The sequence below is a fragment of the Puccinia triticina genome, chromosome 8A, assembly GCF_026914185.1.
Source record: "Puccinia triticina chromosome 8A, complete sequence".
Lineage (NCBI taxonomy): Eukaryota > Fungi > Basidiomycota > Pucciniomycetes > Pucciniales > Pucciniaceae > Puccinia > Puccinia triticina.
The window spans coordinates 3,536,034-3,552,694 of NC_070565.1; the positions used below are offsets into that span (position 1 = coordinate 3,536,034).

Below are 16,661 nucleotides of genomic sequence, written 5' to 3' on the forward strand. Positions count from 1 at the left end.
CTTTGCATTTAGGCTTGAATACAGGTGTCCTAGATATATACTCGCATTTACATTCATTAAAAAAACATATAGTGATTTCTAGACCGCTTTCCTTTATAATCAAAAATAACTACATGGTCATTGAATTCCAGGTTGAGCTTTAGAGTGCTCTAATTAATAGTTTTGTTAAAACTTCACACTTTAGATATTCTCAAATACATTCACCTTTATGAATAGAGCACAATGCCATTTCCAAACAACTTTCATTGATTTTTTCATAATTATTCAATCGTCAATAGAAGTCTAAATTTCATTTGGTTTACTCTTAATTTAGTCTTCAGATTCCCACATGCGATTTAGAAGATTAAATTGAAGACTATCGCAGATCCTTAGAATTTGAGTCTCGGAAGAAGATGATAGATTAGAGACTATCAGTTTGATAGATTCGAGTGGTTTCTCTGCTTGGCTGGTCAGTGTCGATGCAGTCGATGAACTCGCTTTGAGTAGCAGTTTGAATTCAATCAATGTTCCAATCTAGATATAGGCAAAGGAGCCATACAAATAAGTTTCCGGATGAATGGCAGGTTATAAGGGGTCATAAAGAAGCTCTTAACTTGTTGTAGTACATCAATCTCATTAAACTTGATCCCTTCTTGATCAGTTATCGCACTGAAAATCGCCAACAACCTTCCAATTGTAAACATTTTTGGCCCCAATAATCTTTGGCGAATTTTCGCCTGTGTTTTGTTAATAGCGGAAAATTGTCACAAGAAAGCCGGGATCAATAAATATGAACCGATCAGACGAGATGAAAAAGAGACCGAAAGGATGAGACGAGTTTACTCGGATGACTTGACCAGGTTGAATTTTTCTGGGTCCCCTTGCCTTGCGCTTCTTGAGCCCGTCATTGCTTGTTAAGAAGAGCCCAATGTCGGTCCTAGCAGGATTAAAACTAGCAATGAATGCGGCGACGAGAAGGAAGCGGGCGACTACGGGCAACGATAAAGATAAGGTATCGATGGTTTTCTGGCGTTGATACATGACTGGTCCTTTGTCGATTGAAGCGGTAAACTTGACAGTCTGGATCCTGGGTGTCATTGGCGTTAAATGAGTCGTGAAGCGATGTCGGGTGCTTGTTGAGCCAGGTTGGGAGGAAGGGTTCGTCACTGAAGGGGAGAAGATCGAAAGATAATGGCGCGGCTTGGAAGGGGTCGAGAATGGGGTTTGAGAGATCTGATTGATCCTCGTCTTCGAAGGTGAAAGCAATAGGGGTGGTTTTTTAGGCGAAAGCTCAGTCTGCTTCTGAGGCGACTCAGTGGACTCTTCATAGGGGGCCATTTCCTCGTCATCATATGTGCTTGCTGAAGAATCGTCTAGTCCAGGTGGCTTGGTCAGAAAAGAAGGAAGATGCCAAACCGGAGACCCGTAAGCTTTCTGTTCAAGTTCAATCGTCGGCTTGCTCAGCAAGATCATTTTCGCCGTATCCTTGAAAGAGGCTGAATCATGCGCGAGTGAAATTTAATGTGGATAATAACGGCAATCGGTAAACTGGTGAAAGAAAGCAACAAAGCGATTTAGCTAAATACTCAACAGCCACTTTCGTCCATTCGAGTAATCCAGTCTGGCCACAATCGATTCACAAGGATAGAGAGCTCGTACAGGTCCGCTGAGGTCTGAGAGTTGAAAGTAGCCACAATAAACGTGACGAAAGCCTGGAAAATTCCGTTCATGTGATTCTTCAATTCCTGATTAGAAATTGTGGCCACCTCGGGGGGTCCATCAGATGTCAGAATTTGAATTAAATCTGGCTTGTTTTTAATGAAAAAACGTAAATCAGTAATCTTAGTCTTCCACAAGCAATAACTAAGCAATAGAGGGACCAACAACGGACCGTTTTCAGAAAGCCTAGGGATTGCAATTGATATCGGATCTAGTGCACCATATCGGGGCCTCAATTTCGGCCAAGGGAGAGCGGAGACAAAGATGGTATGGACCGAGCAACCCGAGAGCTCAGCCAAACGGGTGAAAGAGGTGAGAATACTGAATTCCTTCCATGATCTGAGCAGTTCTGGTTTGTTCAAGATGATAAATCTTGGGAATTTCGATGGGCCGCCTGATGATGGCGGGTCAAGCGGATTTGAGGATAGTTCATTACAGATCACGCGAAGTCCGTCGCAAAAGCCGTCGAATGAGCTGCTCTTCCTCTGAGATAGTAGGCCCTTGGGTCTGTTGCGCTTGAGTTCGTTGGCGATTTGTGAGTAATCCCAAGTGAAAGCGGAGGAAGGATTGCTCTTATTGATACTAGTTTGGCCATTCCATGATTGGATGTTGGAAAGATGATAAGGTGGATTCCAGTTTGAGAAATGGTTGAGAATCGACTGGAACAAATTTCTCGAACTCAAAATCTCATCCAGATTGATTTGAAGATAGCTGGGTAATTGATTTGGTAGTTGGCTTGTCGATTTCCGTAATAGCTGCTGCAAGAGTTCGAGCGAAAAATCCAAGTTTGACGCGGATTGAACGTAGATCGACTGAGGTGGTGACGGAGATGAAAGCAATGCGTCTAGCTGGTCATAGACAGACGATAGTGTGCTCAATCGCTCGATTTCTATCATTGTGATTTTGCTTCTGGTCGGCTTCGAGTTGGGTTTATTCGATTTCTCTCCTCTTCGCTTCAGCGGATATTATGATTTTTCGAGCGGCTTCGATCCCGGATTCTCTCTGGCCTGTATGTTCAGGTTGAACCGTTTCTCCTTGAACGTCCCTCGCGTCTTGGTCTTCCTTCGCGTGTTTTAAAGTGTCCGTGAAGACTCGAAGCAGGAGAAATTAGAATGGTCCAAACCCCACGGGGTAAAAGGATGACGTCAGATCGCGTCTAATCCAAATCGAAGGCAAACTTCTTGTCATCCATCCTCATCCATCTGAATCAGCAATGAACCCCAAGCAACCAATGTCACGTAGACCTACCAAATCAATTGATGAGGAACAACACTCAAACCCTTGAAACTGCATACCCCTTGGTGGACAGAATTTGCTATGTGGTTTGGCAGGTTATGTGGTTACAAGGGTTAGCTACAGGCCAAAATTAAATTTTGGTGGACCCAAATCAGTATGTGGTTTGGGAATTTATGCCATTATACAAGTATGTTGTATCACATGAGCAGTGAGATTCACAGTGCAAGACAACAAGAGATAAGGATGGCTAATGGGCGGGCTTTCCAATGGGCCACCTGCGGGCTCCAATTGCACCAATCAATTTTTTTGATCATGAACCAGACAAGACAGCCTCTGGGGTTCTAGACCATTTACTTAGATGAGAGGCCTGTTCAAGAAATAGCTCAAACCCCTTGTTTGGATGTTGCCAGGCTGCCCATTAGCCATCCTTAACAAGAGACCAAGGAACTGTACAAATGATGAAAACCCAAATTGCTTGACATCAAATAACATCCAAGCCAAATTGTCCCAGTCAACTGCGCAAAAACAAGCACCAGCTGCATGGTCTAGAAAATAGACTAATGCACCCAGGGTGTCTCACAGGAATACACTACAAGAAAAACTCTAGAATCTGCCAGCAGTTTAGATGCAGCAGCTCAGCCTCAAAGGAAGCTTGAGGTGATACTCAAGCCTACCTCAAATTTTATTTCAACCAAGCTTCAGTGCATATTACACAGTGACTGTGCATGAAAGGGTATGATGTAATCATGTGGAGTTAAAATGGAAGTAGCACTGGAGTATGGCATACACCACATGTCAACTGCTGACAGTTTCTAGAGCTTTTCTGGGAGTGATATGTACAGCCATTCCAAAAAAGCTTTGCTTCTTTGGAAGGAATTTCCGCTAGAAATTCCTTCTGGATTTGCCAAGGTATGTGCATCCAAAATCAAGGTTGGACACATCATATTCAGACCTGCAAGCGCAGTCGCTTGCAGGATGCCACCAATCAAGCCATTTGGTAATGAAAAAAAAAAAAACACCGGCCGCTGGGACCCACCATCCAACCTTGCAAACAGGAGCAGGGTAGCATCCAGGGTAGAATCAGCCAAATTGCTTGATTCTGAAATCAGAATTAGGAAACAATGAAAGGAAGTAGATGATTGAGGGCATCTGGCTGCTGTATATGCACCCTGCATATAAGAATGAGGTGGGCATGAATATACATTGTATGCCCAACCTTGCCAGTGATTATTGGCAAATCTAATACAAAGTTTGGGTGGAAATTCCTTCCAACAAAGCCAAGCTTTTTTGGAATGGCTGTACTTGATTTCTGAGGAAAATTACAGAATCATGTGACATGAGTAGAGCTGGGACCTAGTACCCGTTGGTGGGTACTAGGCACCCATTGGAGTGTGCAGGTACCTGCCAGCGGGTGCAGTTGTCCAGTCTGGGCAGAAATCCAGGGAGGCACCCACACCTGCCGCAGGTAACCAGGCACAAAGTGTCAGTTTTGCAGCAAGAGCTGGACCCTAGTGCCCATTGGCAGTTACTAGGCGCCTGTTGGAGTGTGCGGGTGCAGGCGTCCAGTTTGAGCAGAAATTCAGGCAGGTACCTGCACCCGCCACAGGCACCTGGGTGTGAAGTGCCAGCTCAATACATGAGGGAAAGACAGCAGGCTGTTTGGAGGACTTCCAATCAATCTAGAAACCCCTTCCAGACCTAGATCTGAGCCAAATTTTGCAGGGAAATCTGGCTTTGGGACTCTGGGAGGCTCCCAGATTGCACCCAGATTGTGACAGGAAGTCCGCCATTACCAGAAGCAATAGGCCTACCACATGTTCTGAATCTCCAGTGAAAAATCTGACAACTTCTGGATCTCCATCCAGACCTCCAACCAGGTTGACACAGGAATTTTCACTCAGGATAAAAAGTGTGATGATGATTATGAACAAGATTAAGGTTTATTAACAAAACACCTCCTCAACCTAAACAAGTTGAACTCAAGAACAAAGCCTCCACAACCCAACTCAAGCTTTTTCACATCCAATTTACCTACCCGCTCGGAGTTCTACCCTTGATCTAATGAGCCTTTAACCTCTCAACAGTTTGGTTGTCTGATTTTTTGTCCGTAGCTTGTTTTATTATTTTGTCCTATCAAGGTTTCAATTCAATACAAGTATGGGGGGTTCAGGAATCAGGTGGCAACTTTGGAGTTATTTCAACAAGTTCATGACCCACATTTTATAAAAATTTCAATCTTTACTGATTCCACCACAACATAAGAGCAGTTCAAGAAGATCTCAAAAGTTTCTCCCAAAAACCTTCGAAATGACTCCGAGACTGAAGTTGCCATGTGCCCCCCCCCCCCCCCCCCCTGCATTGCATGTATAAATTAAATGGGCAGACTTTGCTCGGTCAACCTATGGCCACAGCGGCTGCTGTTAGAAAGACGTACCTTACATAATAGTGGTGTTTGCACTAAGCTGTTTGCTTACCAGTCGCGTGATAAAATTCTCTCTGCGGTTTTCGTCTCCACTTTTACGTTTGTGCTTTTTAAGCTCCGCAGCGGTCCCACAGCTCATGTACTGGTAAAAATTTCCTGAGGAAATGACATGTGAACCCCGCTAATATACCCAAATGTTTCATTCCTGGGGAGTATCGTATTAGACACTTCGATCGCATGGCCTGTCAATGATTCCCGTCCTCGCCAAAACTGGAATGCGGGGTGGCCACATCACATTTTCTGAAAGAAGCAAACATGAAATGAAGCTGGATCACAAACCAGCATGGACCTCTTTCCGTCAACTTTAAGCTTTGTGTGACTCGTCTTGAATAATATTTGCTGATGATTGCTCGTAAGTTTACGGAGTCTCATGGCATGAACTGAAGTATTGCTTAGTTTGGTGCGGCCGTTGGCAGACCCTAATTCAAGCATAAAATACCTGAAAGGCTCTGCATTCATAACTTCTTGGACTACACATCTTTTCTAGCCAATCTTTCCAAGTATATCATTCCAGGAAACTGAATTCTTACACCGCCCTCAGACACTCATCATACCGGCTTGCCCAACTCTCTTTACTGCCTCGGAGGAATGTTACGGCCTACATCTGTTGTACTGCTTCTCCTGGTTAGGATTTTTTGTATTGATTTGATAGGGGAGGGGTGCCCAGATTGATGCTTTAGACGGTTTTTTGATGCTAACGGTTTTATCCTCTGCCAAAAGTGGTTTCAGGTAATGCATCAATCTTCCGGCAGCATCACGGATGCAGCGCGCCAGGCTAGGAAACAACGGGACCCGCATTGGCTGCGACTTGGCGAGATGTTCAAGAAAGGCAGAAAGAGTAAGGTCAGTTGTCCTGTTGAGTTTATGTAGACCAGGATGAACATAGGGCACTGACAAGTTCTTGATCCCACGGGTGATGAATCTTATAAGAGTATTGACACTGCCAGCACTGGTTCGGTGACTGCGCGGGTGCGGGTGCCGATCCCGAGCATGAATCAACGACTGGAAGAGACTCGGGACGATGCCATTGATGCATCACAATCACAGCCGGCAAATGAGCTCAACGGGCCTTCACCGGGCACGCCGCCGCCCCATCCGTCACCGTCCCGGCTGCCTGCGTCCCCATCCGGCGCTAATCCGGATCTTCTTGAGATTCCAGATGAATTATACCCAGAGTCAATTAATGTTGAAAACCCTTCCGACCATCAAGATTTGCATGGCCCAACACAAACTCCACCGCAACCTCGAGAATCTTTGGGAGGGCCAGGACAACCTCACGAAGGAGACTACTTCGGAGGCTTTTCACCAGGGCCTAGTGGAGGCACGCATGCATCTGCCTTAGCCGAACTCTACAATGGAGCTTTCGATTATGAGGGAGCTTTGAAATACGCAATGGAAATGTCGGTGTTGGAAGGGTTTTCCCGCTCTGGTGGCCATCCAGTTGACGAGTCAAATCCAGTCAGGATCCCGAGCCTGAATGAGCAACTCGAAGAAACTCGCGCGGAGCACCATGCCAACTATGTATCACAGTCACATCCGGAAAATGAGCTGAACGGGCCTGCGCCTGGCATGCCGTCGCCCCACCCGCCGCCTCCCCGTGGGCCTGCGTCTCCATCCGGCCCTCATCCGGACCTTTTTGATATCCCAGAAGAATTATACCCAGAGCTAGTCACGTCGGGAGAAGCTGCAGGCCATCAGGATTTCCATGGTGGAACACAAACACCGCCACATATACCTCCAGAATCCTGCAGAGGGATTGAAGATCTCAACGGTATAGGCTTAGCACGATCTCCAGCATGTGTACTTCGAGAGTCTATTGAAGGGCCAGGGCAACCTTACCAAGAATACCGGGGCTCTCATCTATCCGTCCCAGCCGCACTTTACAATGGGGGTTTAGGTGAAGAGGAAGCTTTGTTGCGTGCAAAGAAAATTTCACAGTTGGAAAGATCCTCCCACCATGGTGGCTATCCGATTGAAGACTCAAATCCATCCAGCAATTTCCTTGAGGCGATTCGCTCGGGGATATATCGGTTATTCGGATCGTCGGATGAGCATTACCAGATGTCAGATTACGAATATGCAAGAGAACTAGCCCGGCGCGAAGGAATAAACCAGTACGAATTTCAAAGAGGAATAACCCAATGTCGACCAAGCCAGGTTGCTAGACAAGAAAATTCTAATTGGCTTCCATGGGGTATAGCCATTTATTTTATCTTGGCATTCTACTTTAAAGGCCTTTTCAGCAGCTGCAATTGTGATTAGCATTATGTTCTTCTCAAAGGCTAGGCTTCAGAATCAAGATAAATCTAGCCTGAGTAATAAGCCAACACTTTCCTCATTTTTTTTTGTTCAAAACTTCAGATTGTGCATGTTTACCATAATATTTTGCTGTTTATGCCATAGATAATCCTTTCTCTCTCATTGGCATGAAAAAATATGGCATTGATTGTGTTCTAGAAAATTGCATGGTCATTGGAATACTTTATAAAAAGCCTTAGAAAGATAAAACAAAACTTTTAATTAATAGTTCTGTTAAGCCTTGCCACTTTTGCACTTATATATGTGTATTTTGTAGAAATTTCCGTGCTTACATTTAGCAATATGGTTATTGAAATCTGGATTCTAGATTGAGCCTGTGAAAAACCAAAGCCTGTGAAAAACCAAACTTGATCAATTCCCTTGCTTCCGCGGGCATTTTTCTTGCAAATAAAGCCACCAAAAGCTCTTGGCAGGACTCCACAGGAGTGAAAATCAACCCATTTTGCAGAGCCCAGAATCTAAAATTAAGTGGGTGGAAGATTCAAACCTCCATATATATTTCCTTTCTGTGAAGAATTTTTCAGTTGAAATTGCTGAGGAAGAAGACTAGCTTGTGTCTCTCCAACCTATATAATTTGATTCATCTAGACTCACAACATTCCTTTCACTCCCAAAAAAATCATTAAATACACCCAAACTGTGGATTTTGCACAGAGAAGGGATGTGCTCACCAACTTGGTTTCCACAGCTCTCTCTACACTTATATATGTGTGGAGGGGATCAATGGATATATTTTATCCAGAATTTTCTGCTTACATTGACTTGAAAACACTAGAAATGTTTGTGGGAGATGAGTACTAGAATCAACAGAAAAAGTGTAACTAAAACAGAAGCTTAATACACCAGTTTGTGCAGCTAGGGTATAAGTCCCTCTTGATGGTGTCTTGATTTGCAATTTTAGCCCCACAGGTGATAGGCCAAAAGCCAACCCTTCTTAAATTGATGGTTTTGTTGCATTCAATGAAAAATGTTGTGCACTGGAAACACGCTTTTTGCACTGTAGAATCTGTTTCCACAACATCCACATCCCAGTTTCTAACTGATCTAATTCCATCCTTAGGGGAGCAAAAACCTTGGACGTATTTGATTACAGGCTATGCCTGCTGCATTAGATAATTATAGCTTTTAGTGGGGACTTTTCTAAAACCAATCTCCCACATGAGTTTCTGCAACTTTTTTGATCTAATTTGTGTTTCTGGGAAGACCAAAGCTGTCCACATCATTCCACTTTTTCTTATCATCCTCAATTCCTTTGATTCAATTTGAGCTGCCATCAGAGTTGTAAAATCATGGATTTCAGATTTGGTACAGTGCAAAATGTGTAATACACCATGAAGTGGGCACAGTTCAGTCACAAAAACTGACCTCAAGGGGCACCCAAGGCTTCAAAAAAATGGAATGTGTAGAAAGAAAATCCGTGATGTTGTGCATATTTTGTTCCTCCAAAACATTGCTGTCCAGTGAGGTCCAGAAAGGATTGAAAAATGACATTTTTCTATTTCTCTACTGCCGTGGGGTCAACATAGTGCACAAGTCCCTCCTTCAGAGGTTCCCTGCAGGATGTCTTCCCCCCTCTAATAGAAGGACTTAGTTAAGTTAGCCCCAGTGTGCGCTTCTGGAAAAAAAAATTGCACATAATGAATTTGTCCGAAGATAATCAATTTGCCCGAAGATAATCTCAGCTTATCTGGTCTTCTTTTTGAGAAATCCAGAGGGTATGAGTTGTTATGTACCCTCCGATAAATTACAGTGAATAAGTAACAATAAGGGCTTGCCAAAATTACTCCCAAAAATTAGCCAACAACGCCCAAAGGCTATTTGCCTTCACTAGGAACCTGGCGATTGCAGGACGACCACAGGACCAAATTCCTGGTGGTGTTTTTTGGGAGGCGTCTCATCTGCCCCGGTGCATTCTGAACACTGCTTTCCCTTTCCAACGGTCTGGGTGACTTTCTCCTTGGTTTCAATAGACATGGGGACTCCCAGCCACCATGTTTTAGCGCTCCCAATTGGGTCATACAGCGTCGCGACGACTCTCGGGTGTCTGGGGCGGTCTCATTTCACGCGGGGTAGTTCCGCTGTGTACAGGATATCTTCCACCAATGGGAGGTCACGCTCGGTGCCAGCCTATGTGGGCCTCCGATTTGAGGGACATTGGGTAAAGTCAGGACTGTATGTGGTCCCACCGCTCTCCTCTCCCCCTGGACTTCCAATTTCATGTATGGAGACCAAGTCGGAAGTCCCCGAGGAGTCTTGTTACTGACGAGTGGAGTGGAAGGACACTCTGTAAGTGTTTCGTGACCGCTTCATTAGGTGTGCCGAATCTGCTTTGTGTTATCCCCTCCCTCAAAAGGAAGCGCCTCACACTCCACCCGCCCAAGTATTGTGGTGCAGCGCTCCTGACCTGCTTTACCTAAATTTTGAGTAGCCCTGCCACAACCTCGATATTGTCCACTCAAGAGCATAGCTGGCCGTGACTTGTGGCCGACGCAGCTCCTCGAATCTAAAACATTACGGACGAAGTGACAGACCAGAGATTCCGCTCTCGCGCTTTTAATCAGAATTTCGTCTTGAGAAGATGTTACTCATGGCCTACTTCATGCTTCTGGTTAGGACGATTCTTATATTTCTCCATTGACGCTGTGGTTGCATGTCTCGGCGCTGAGCAAATACTATTTCTGTACAAGATTTTCCAAGTAGCGCAACATTCTATCATGCCAGCAAACGCGGGTGAACAAATCGCGGAGTACGCAGGCGAATCGGGGCGTATGACACTACCGGCAAGTGCCATCGGAGTCTCCGGAGGGTCTGCCGTAGTCCCGACGCAACCTGTGGCGTCCAAGAAGAAAAATCTTCCGGTGAGTGATCGTGTTTGGTTGGGTTCGGAGGCGAGCGCTGACCACCTTTTACTGTTTGATCAACGGAGATGAGTATAGAGAAATTGTCCGATATGTTTAGCAAAGGTCAAGACGCCCGGGACGCTCAGGCGATGGTTCTCAGACCCAGGACCAGAGACTCCCCCGACTTTTAAGAGGTGGCCCGGCTGCGAACATATCTATCACGCGGAATGCTTCAACAGATTGCTCAGCAGCACGCCAGAAGAGCGATTGCTCTGTTCGATATGTCGGGAGCTACCATCGGAGAAACTTAAAGAAGATGCGAAGGAAATCCGAGCCGAAGCGCTTAAGAAAATCGGAGCCGAAGCACTTGAAGAAGAACCTGAAAATAGAGATGCAAACGCTGCATTAGAAGTCTTGCAACAAGACCTTGCGATGGCCGAAGATGCAGACCTGATTAGCCCCCCAGAGTCCCCCCGAGGCTGGGCTTCTCTTCCTGGAACTTCACACGACGCTGGACCTCGTAGTCACGAGTTTGACTACGCTTTGAGTGATCCCGACTACGAGCTGGATCGAGATATTGCCCGGGCAGTTTCTCTTTCGCTTGGGCGCGAAGTCGATCATCCTTATCAGCTACCACGTTCTCACAGCTTCAATGACGGATGGGGACATACAAGGGGTTGGCATGAGGGGCAGGACCGGAGCTTAGATGTCGCGATTCGTTGTCAACTGGAAGAGCTTCAAGCATTACAAGGTCCAGTTCCTCCCGAGTACGCGCACTTGGTCACTGGTGAATGGGGAGAGACAATTCATGGGCACCAGAACGATGAACTCGATAGCGATTTCTTGATTGCATCTCATGAGCAAGAGCAAGAGAATCAAAGGTCACAAAGTGGAGTTCCTCCCGGGTCGGGGTACGCGCACGATTATCACGAGCATCCCCACGAGGAGATCAACAGACATAGACCAACTGCGATACAACCAACACCTCCCGGGTATCCACAAGCAAGACCGTCATGGCACCCACAGCCGGGGCCACATGATTATTCGCCCCAACTGTATCCCGTTGATGCGACTTCGGGCCAATACTATCCGCAAGAATACCAATCGATGGGCGAATGGTCGGGGGGATTCCAGCCGATTCAAAGAGGAGGCCCTCATCTCCAGCAAAGTCAATCTAACAGCTTGCAAGAATATCAAGAAATGTTGCCCCAATTCTTATTTGTTTGTGTGATTTTTTTCTGTTACTATTTCTTCCGCTGGGCTACATGTAGCGATTGCGCTAAAGGACGATGAAAATTCACTCGGTTCTGGAGTAATGTTGCCACTTGAGCATGAAAAGTGGATATATCTGCCATGAAGAGTGTCTCAGGCTTGCGTGACAAACTTTCCGCAACGGTGGCACTGGCGCCATCATGTACTCTACATAACTGCCTGATCAGAGTAGTGCTCTTGTCCTGGCAGTACTTGGAGCAGTCAGGCTCGATGGGTTACCTGTAGACCTCGGTGCCAACTGGTCCGACGCCACTCGAGCTCAGGAGCTTCGAGCAGACGGCTCAACAAATTCTCGGACCAATGGATGTCGCATGAGCTGCCCCAAGGAGATCCACAATTCGGACCCAGCTGGTTTGATCGGTCGGCTAAATCGCGCCAGCTGGTTCCGACCAGACGGCAGAGCTCGTCTGGCACTTCAGACCAGCTGGGTCATCGGAGCTGATTCCCGGTGGGGCAAACAAGATCTACCCACCAAGACTTTGAAAAAGGCTCACGTAAGAAAACCGTGCACGGAAGTCCCTCCTGCAACTTACCGGAGGGGCCCAAGCATCGGAAAAAATGCCGCGAGTGGCTTTGTTGAGTTGGGGTAGAATTGATCCATACACCATTCAATCTTCTGAAATTGAAGCTTGAAAAATGCGTATAGAATTTGGGTGTAAGTTAGAATGCTGTGGCTCCATCAGAGGTTCGGGCTAGAGAAAGTTAAGTGAGAGCTATTAATATAAAAAAGCAGTGAACTGGATGCGAGTTGTGATTATGAGCAGATTGAAAGAGCATGATGAGTCGAGTAATCTATCAATGGGAATATACAGTGTGAAAAGTGGAAACGATCTTAACCAGGTATTAATGATCAAGAGAAAGTTACAGATATACCTGTGAGTAACACCAAAGAGCAAAAGTCTTCGAAACATATACAGAGCATACAATTTTGCAAGACCCCCTCCACGGAAAGCCCTTAAGATACCTGGCGGATCTTGGAGTCTTTGAGTCCTTGCTCGCGCAGTTCATGAGGCGAGCCTTTCTTGAACCTAAAAGAGTTGGATGTCAATTAGTGTTTACATAGGGAGCATAAAGCCGAGGGGTAGATATAAACGAATGGTGAGCCACTCAACTTGTACATTGAATTGGTGCGTAGGCTTTGTTCGGATGTGGCATCATTAGAACTTGAAGTCGCCATACTCGCCAGTCCAGCCGAAGCGAGGATCATCGCGACCGTCAAACTTTGAGCATACCTAGACAAGGAAAAACATACGCATGTTTAAACAAAGACCATTGAATCGGATTGGATGAAATACACAACACACATTCTTGCTTGGACGAGTTTCTGTGTAAATGGCATCGGTTGCGCCGCGACCAATCCAAAGGAGCCAACCATTGAAGCAGCCCAGCTACAAGGTGGTCGATTTCCACAAGACAGAACAAAGCGACAAGTAAGAATTGTGTGTACTGGAAAATGAGGCATAGAAACGGCAGGCAAGACCACTTACCCGCCTATTACGATCTCGTATTTTTTCTGCTTCAGATATTCAATGAGTTGATCTCTTGAGCTTAATGAATCTGATCGATCGGATCTCTTGCGATGATGGTCGTCCCCCTGATCTTCGATGCCTAGGCGATGTTCCAAGTTTTGGTCATCCCAACGCCCATCCAAATCATGATCAAATTTGTTATCTTCGTACGCGCGTGAGGCTCTGTCTGCTCCGATTATCAGTGAAAACGTGCCGATCGATGTGACTGCAAAAGCTTTCAGTGGTAACTATGTATGATATAGAAAATTAATGGATCAGCGAATGAATGAGAAAGGAAAGGACACATGTGCGATCGGAGGGGAAATGACTCAAGACAGTTAAACTCCGAAATCCGGACCAATACCGATTGGCAAGTGATGCGGCTATCGTACCACTAGTCAAGCCAGTTAGTCCCCATCTGGTGCCTCCTTTGATAACTGCCTGGTAATGGTCTTCTTCTTCGGCTCGGGTGAGGATCTGTGGATTATAAACATCTAGATCAGTATCTGCAGATTGTAAATTATTTGTCTGGAGAACTTCATTGGGCTTATGTAGACAAATGGAAATGCATACCTTCATTGTGTCAAGGAGATTTTCGCCGCCAATGTATGCCGAGCACTTATGCGAGTGGAAGGCGATTTATAAGGGCTTGTCGGAGAGAAATGTATGCTATCGAGTGTGCAAAGTGGTAAGATGTGCCAAGGGGTGTGAGGATGAAGATAGGATAAACAAGGAATGAGTCAAGTTACCGAGTCCGGAATCAAACTTAGCCCCCGAAGGTGGAGGCGGGAGGGGCTTATGCGGTATCGTGAAGTGTGTTTCTTTGAATCTATTCAGAATTTTGGCAAGGAATGCTGAAACGGTCAAGAAGCTCAGTTGCGACCAACTAAATCCAAACCACACACCGAGGAAAACGCGATCAGACACAGACAGAGCAAGGATAAACACGTGATCCCGCCGTCGGTCTTCTGGATGAACGCCCCGATTGATCGTCTCAGGTCGCTTGCCATATTCTTCCTAGCGATCAACTTAGCGGATTGCCAATTAACAACGTCGGATTCATTCAAAGAGTCATTAACAATCAGACCGCTTCAAGATGGGAAACTGCACACTCTCTTCAAGTTTGAGCTCTCTACCGCATTGCCCACAAGACCCCTAGAGAGTCCAGCGTCATCAAACCTCAAGTTACTTCAATCAGATCTTCTGCCGATTTCAGTACTCGAATTGGCCGATCGATTCGGAATTAAGCAGCTCAGCCTCAGTCTATCCAGGGGAAGATGGGAATACGATCGTTGGTCAGAACCTAACCCCGATCACTGGCAAGGATATCCTAGAGGATCCGAATTAGCCGTTTGGTTGAACCCTCAGTCGAATGCAACCGAGCTCACCAACACTCTGGCAGGCATATTTTGCGGATCTCTCAACCGGTTGACACTGCTCAAGGATCCACCTATCGCGCTCTCCAACCCAACGTTCTCCACACCTGCCCACCATCAATCATTCTACCACGGCTTGTTACCCATCGAACAACCATGCACCGAAAACCTTAGTCCCTTGTTCAAGCTGCTGCCCTGTGGTCGACATGCTGGCCTTGCTTCAATGATCGATACTCATAAAATATTTGACGGGAATTGGCAATCTATTCGTTTCAAATTGTTCGATCACCAAAGTGACTCTCAGCCGTCTGCAACTAATCAACTTGACTCGAATTTACGCCTGGAAATTGAAATCGAAACCGTTCTTGACCAAGTTCGCAAAACTACGAAAAGAGGTCAGTTCTCTTGAAAGAAAAGAAAAGAAAACTAAGAAAGTCATAATCAACCAACTGGAGCTGTGGAAGGTTGAGTTAACATCGGATATTCTTTGGTAACTGAAAAAAAAATGGGTCAAATAATGAATTGTAATCAGATTGGGATTTCAAATCGATTTTTGGGCATCCGATTGAGAAAAAGTGTCCATTATCAAGCTCTAGCATTGTAGAAATTGTAGAAACAAAAGACGCTTATGAAACCGAAGCACTTGTGCGACCAACGATCCACCCGCGAGCTCACGCTGATGGATTGCCGGTCGATGGGAAACATCAATACGACATACTCAAAGGTTCGTCTTTCATCTCTCTTTTCACTGTATTCTCTATTCCCCATTCCTGATGAACTCGGTACAGCTATTTTACCTTTGGAAGTCGAGATGAAATGGCCAAGCGAGGAAAAATTCAAATATCGTGAGCGGTTAAAATCCCACTTTCTTTCCGAAACATCCCCCTGAATGAATGTCTGGATTTGTTAAAAATCAGCGGAAATCTATACGCCACCACCGGTGAAGGTGAAACGGATATTATTAGGACATGGACAAACTAGAGGCTTGATGGGGATAGAAATCGAAATGACACAAGAAGAAATAAATAAAGAGCAGGAGATAGTTTATTTCGAGGAGTTACCTTGGTGGTTAACGATCTATTTACACACCTTGAAAGTCGAAGTTGACGACAAGCCAATAAGTTGAGTGAATCAGCCCTCATTTTCTCGACCAAAGAAAGAGAAAAGCTGTGCTTCTGATTTTGCTGCAGGATGCTGACCAAGAAAACATCGGCACTTGATTACTCTCCCCTAGAAGATCCAAATCAGGTGATGATTAAAAAGGTTATTAAACCTTCGCTCCAAAGACAAAGGCCGTACAGTTTTGCAATGACGCTGAAATTCCCGACTCCCGAAGGAAGTCGAACGAGGTTATTGACTCGAAAGATGAAGATTTTGTTCGAATATGAGAAAGATTTGCTGCTCTATACCGAGTATTTCTCCGATGCAAACCGAGGGTTCGACCTCAATCCCGCGGCTTTAATCACACGGACAAGTGATCAAGACACTAATAAAAAATTCGGCAATTCAAGCCATAGTAGCTCAGATGGTGGTCGGAGGTATTGGACCACCTGTGCTTTGATCGATCTGGCAACGCCGGACTTCTCGATGCCTTATAATGTCATCATCGTTACTTCCACTGGTTTGTCACTCTGTCTTCTCAAAATCGCTAATCCATCTGCTTTTTCACACTAATTCATTTTTGCGATTGTTCTTCCCCTTTTGCCCACAAAAACAAATACACTTGTCTCTCGCCAACCCCTCTGGATCTCCACCTCTTCCCTGACCATTTGACTAAAAATCCGACCCCCCTCTTACATTTCTCGATTCTGTGACCACATCTTCGTGACAATTCTTCTTTGTACAATCTACAGCTATGGCACTGTTTTTTGGTTCTGTGTTTAACTTGTTGGTTCGAGATTTCAAATTAATCAAGATCAAAACTACCTGA

The 16,661-nt window shown here is 45.5% G+C and overlaps 5 protein-coding genes across 5 annotated transcripts; 3 read left to right on the forward strand and 2 right to left on the reverse strand.

Moving 5' to 3' along the window:
- Positions 1 to 309: 309 nt before the first annotated feature.
- PtA15_8A323 (uncharacterized protein) lies at positions 310 to 2,594 on the reverse strand (the record flags this gene model as incomplete). The annotated part of the gene is made up of 5 exons (XM_053171741.1): positions 310 to 513; positions 594 to 716; positions 823 to 1,475; positions 1,571 to 1,783; positions 1,871 to 2,594. The coding sequence occupies 5 exons, from the start codon at positions 2,592 to 2,594 to the stop codon at positions 310 to 312; spliced, it is 1,917 nt and encodes a 638-aa protein (XP_053022974.1).
- A 3,554-nt stretch (positions 2,595 to 6,148) lies between these two features.
- Positions 6,149 to 7,678, forward strand: PtA15_8A324 (uncharacterized protein; the record flags this gene model as incomplete). Its single annotated transcript, XM_053171742.1, has 2 exons — positions 6,149 to 6,259; positions 6,347 to 7,678. The coding sequence occupies 2 exons, from the start codon at positions 6,149 to 6,151 to the stop codon at positions 7,676 to 7,678; spliced, it is 1,443 nt and encodes a 480-aa protein (XP_053022975.1).
- A 2,771-nt stretch (positions 7,679 to 10,449) lies between these two features.
- Positions 10,450 to 11,868, forward strand: PtA15_8A325 (uncharacterized protein; the record flags this gene model as incomplete). Its single annotated transcript, XM_053171743.1, has 2 exons — positions 10,450 to 10,593; positions 10,672 to 11,868. The coding sequence occupies 2 exons, from the start codon at positions 10,450 to 10,452 to the stop codon at positions 11,866 to 11,868; spliced, it is 1,341 nt and encodes a 446-aa protein (XP_053022976.1).
- A 934-nt stretch (positions 11,869 to 12,802) lies between these two features.
- On the reverse strand, positions 12,803 to 13,934 carry PtA15_8A326 (uncharacterized protein; the record flags this gene model as incomplete). Its single annotated transcript, XM_053171744.1, has 6 exons — positions 12,803 to 12,875; positions 12,960 to 13,079; positions 13,152 to 13,235; positions 13,335 to 13,603; positions 13,692 to 13,832; positions 13,929 to 13,934. The coding sequence occupies 6 exons, from the start codon at positions 13,932 to 13,934 to the stop codon at positions 12,803 to 12,805; spliced, it is 693 nt and encodes a 230-aa protein (XP_053022977.1).
- A 393-nt stretch (positions 13,935 to 14,327) lies between these two features.
- Positions 14,328 to 16,661, forward strand: PtA15_8A327 (uncharacterized protein; the record flags this gene model as incomplete). Its single annotated transcript, XM_053171745.1, has 6 exons — positions 14,328 to 15,126; positions 15,264 to 15,455; positions 15,520 to 15,576; positions 15,649 to 15,852; positions 15,966 to 16,262; positions 16,585 to 16,661. 6 exons carry the CDS (start codon positions 14,328 to 14,330, stop codon positions 16,659 to 16,661), a joined length of 1,626 nt encoding a protein of 541 aa, XP_053022978.1.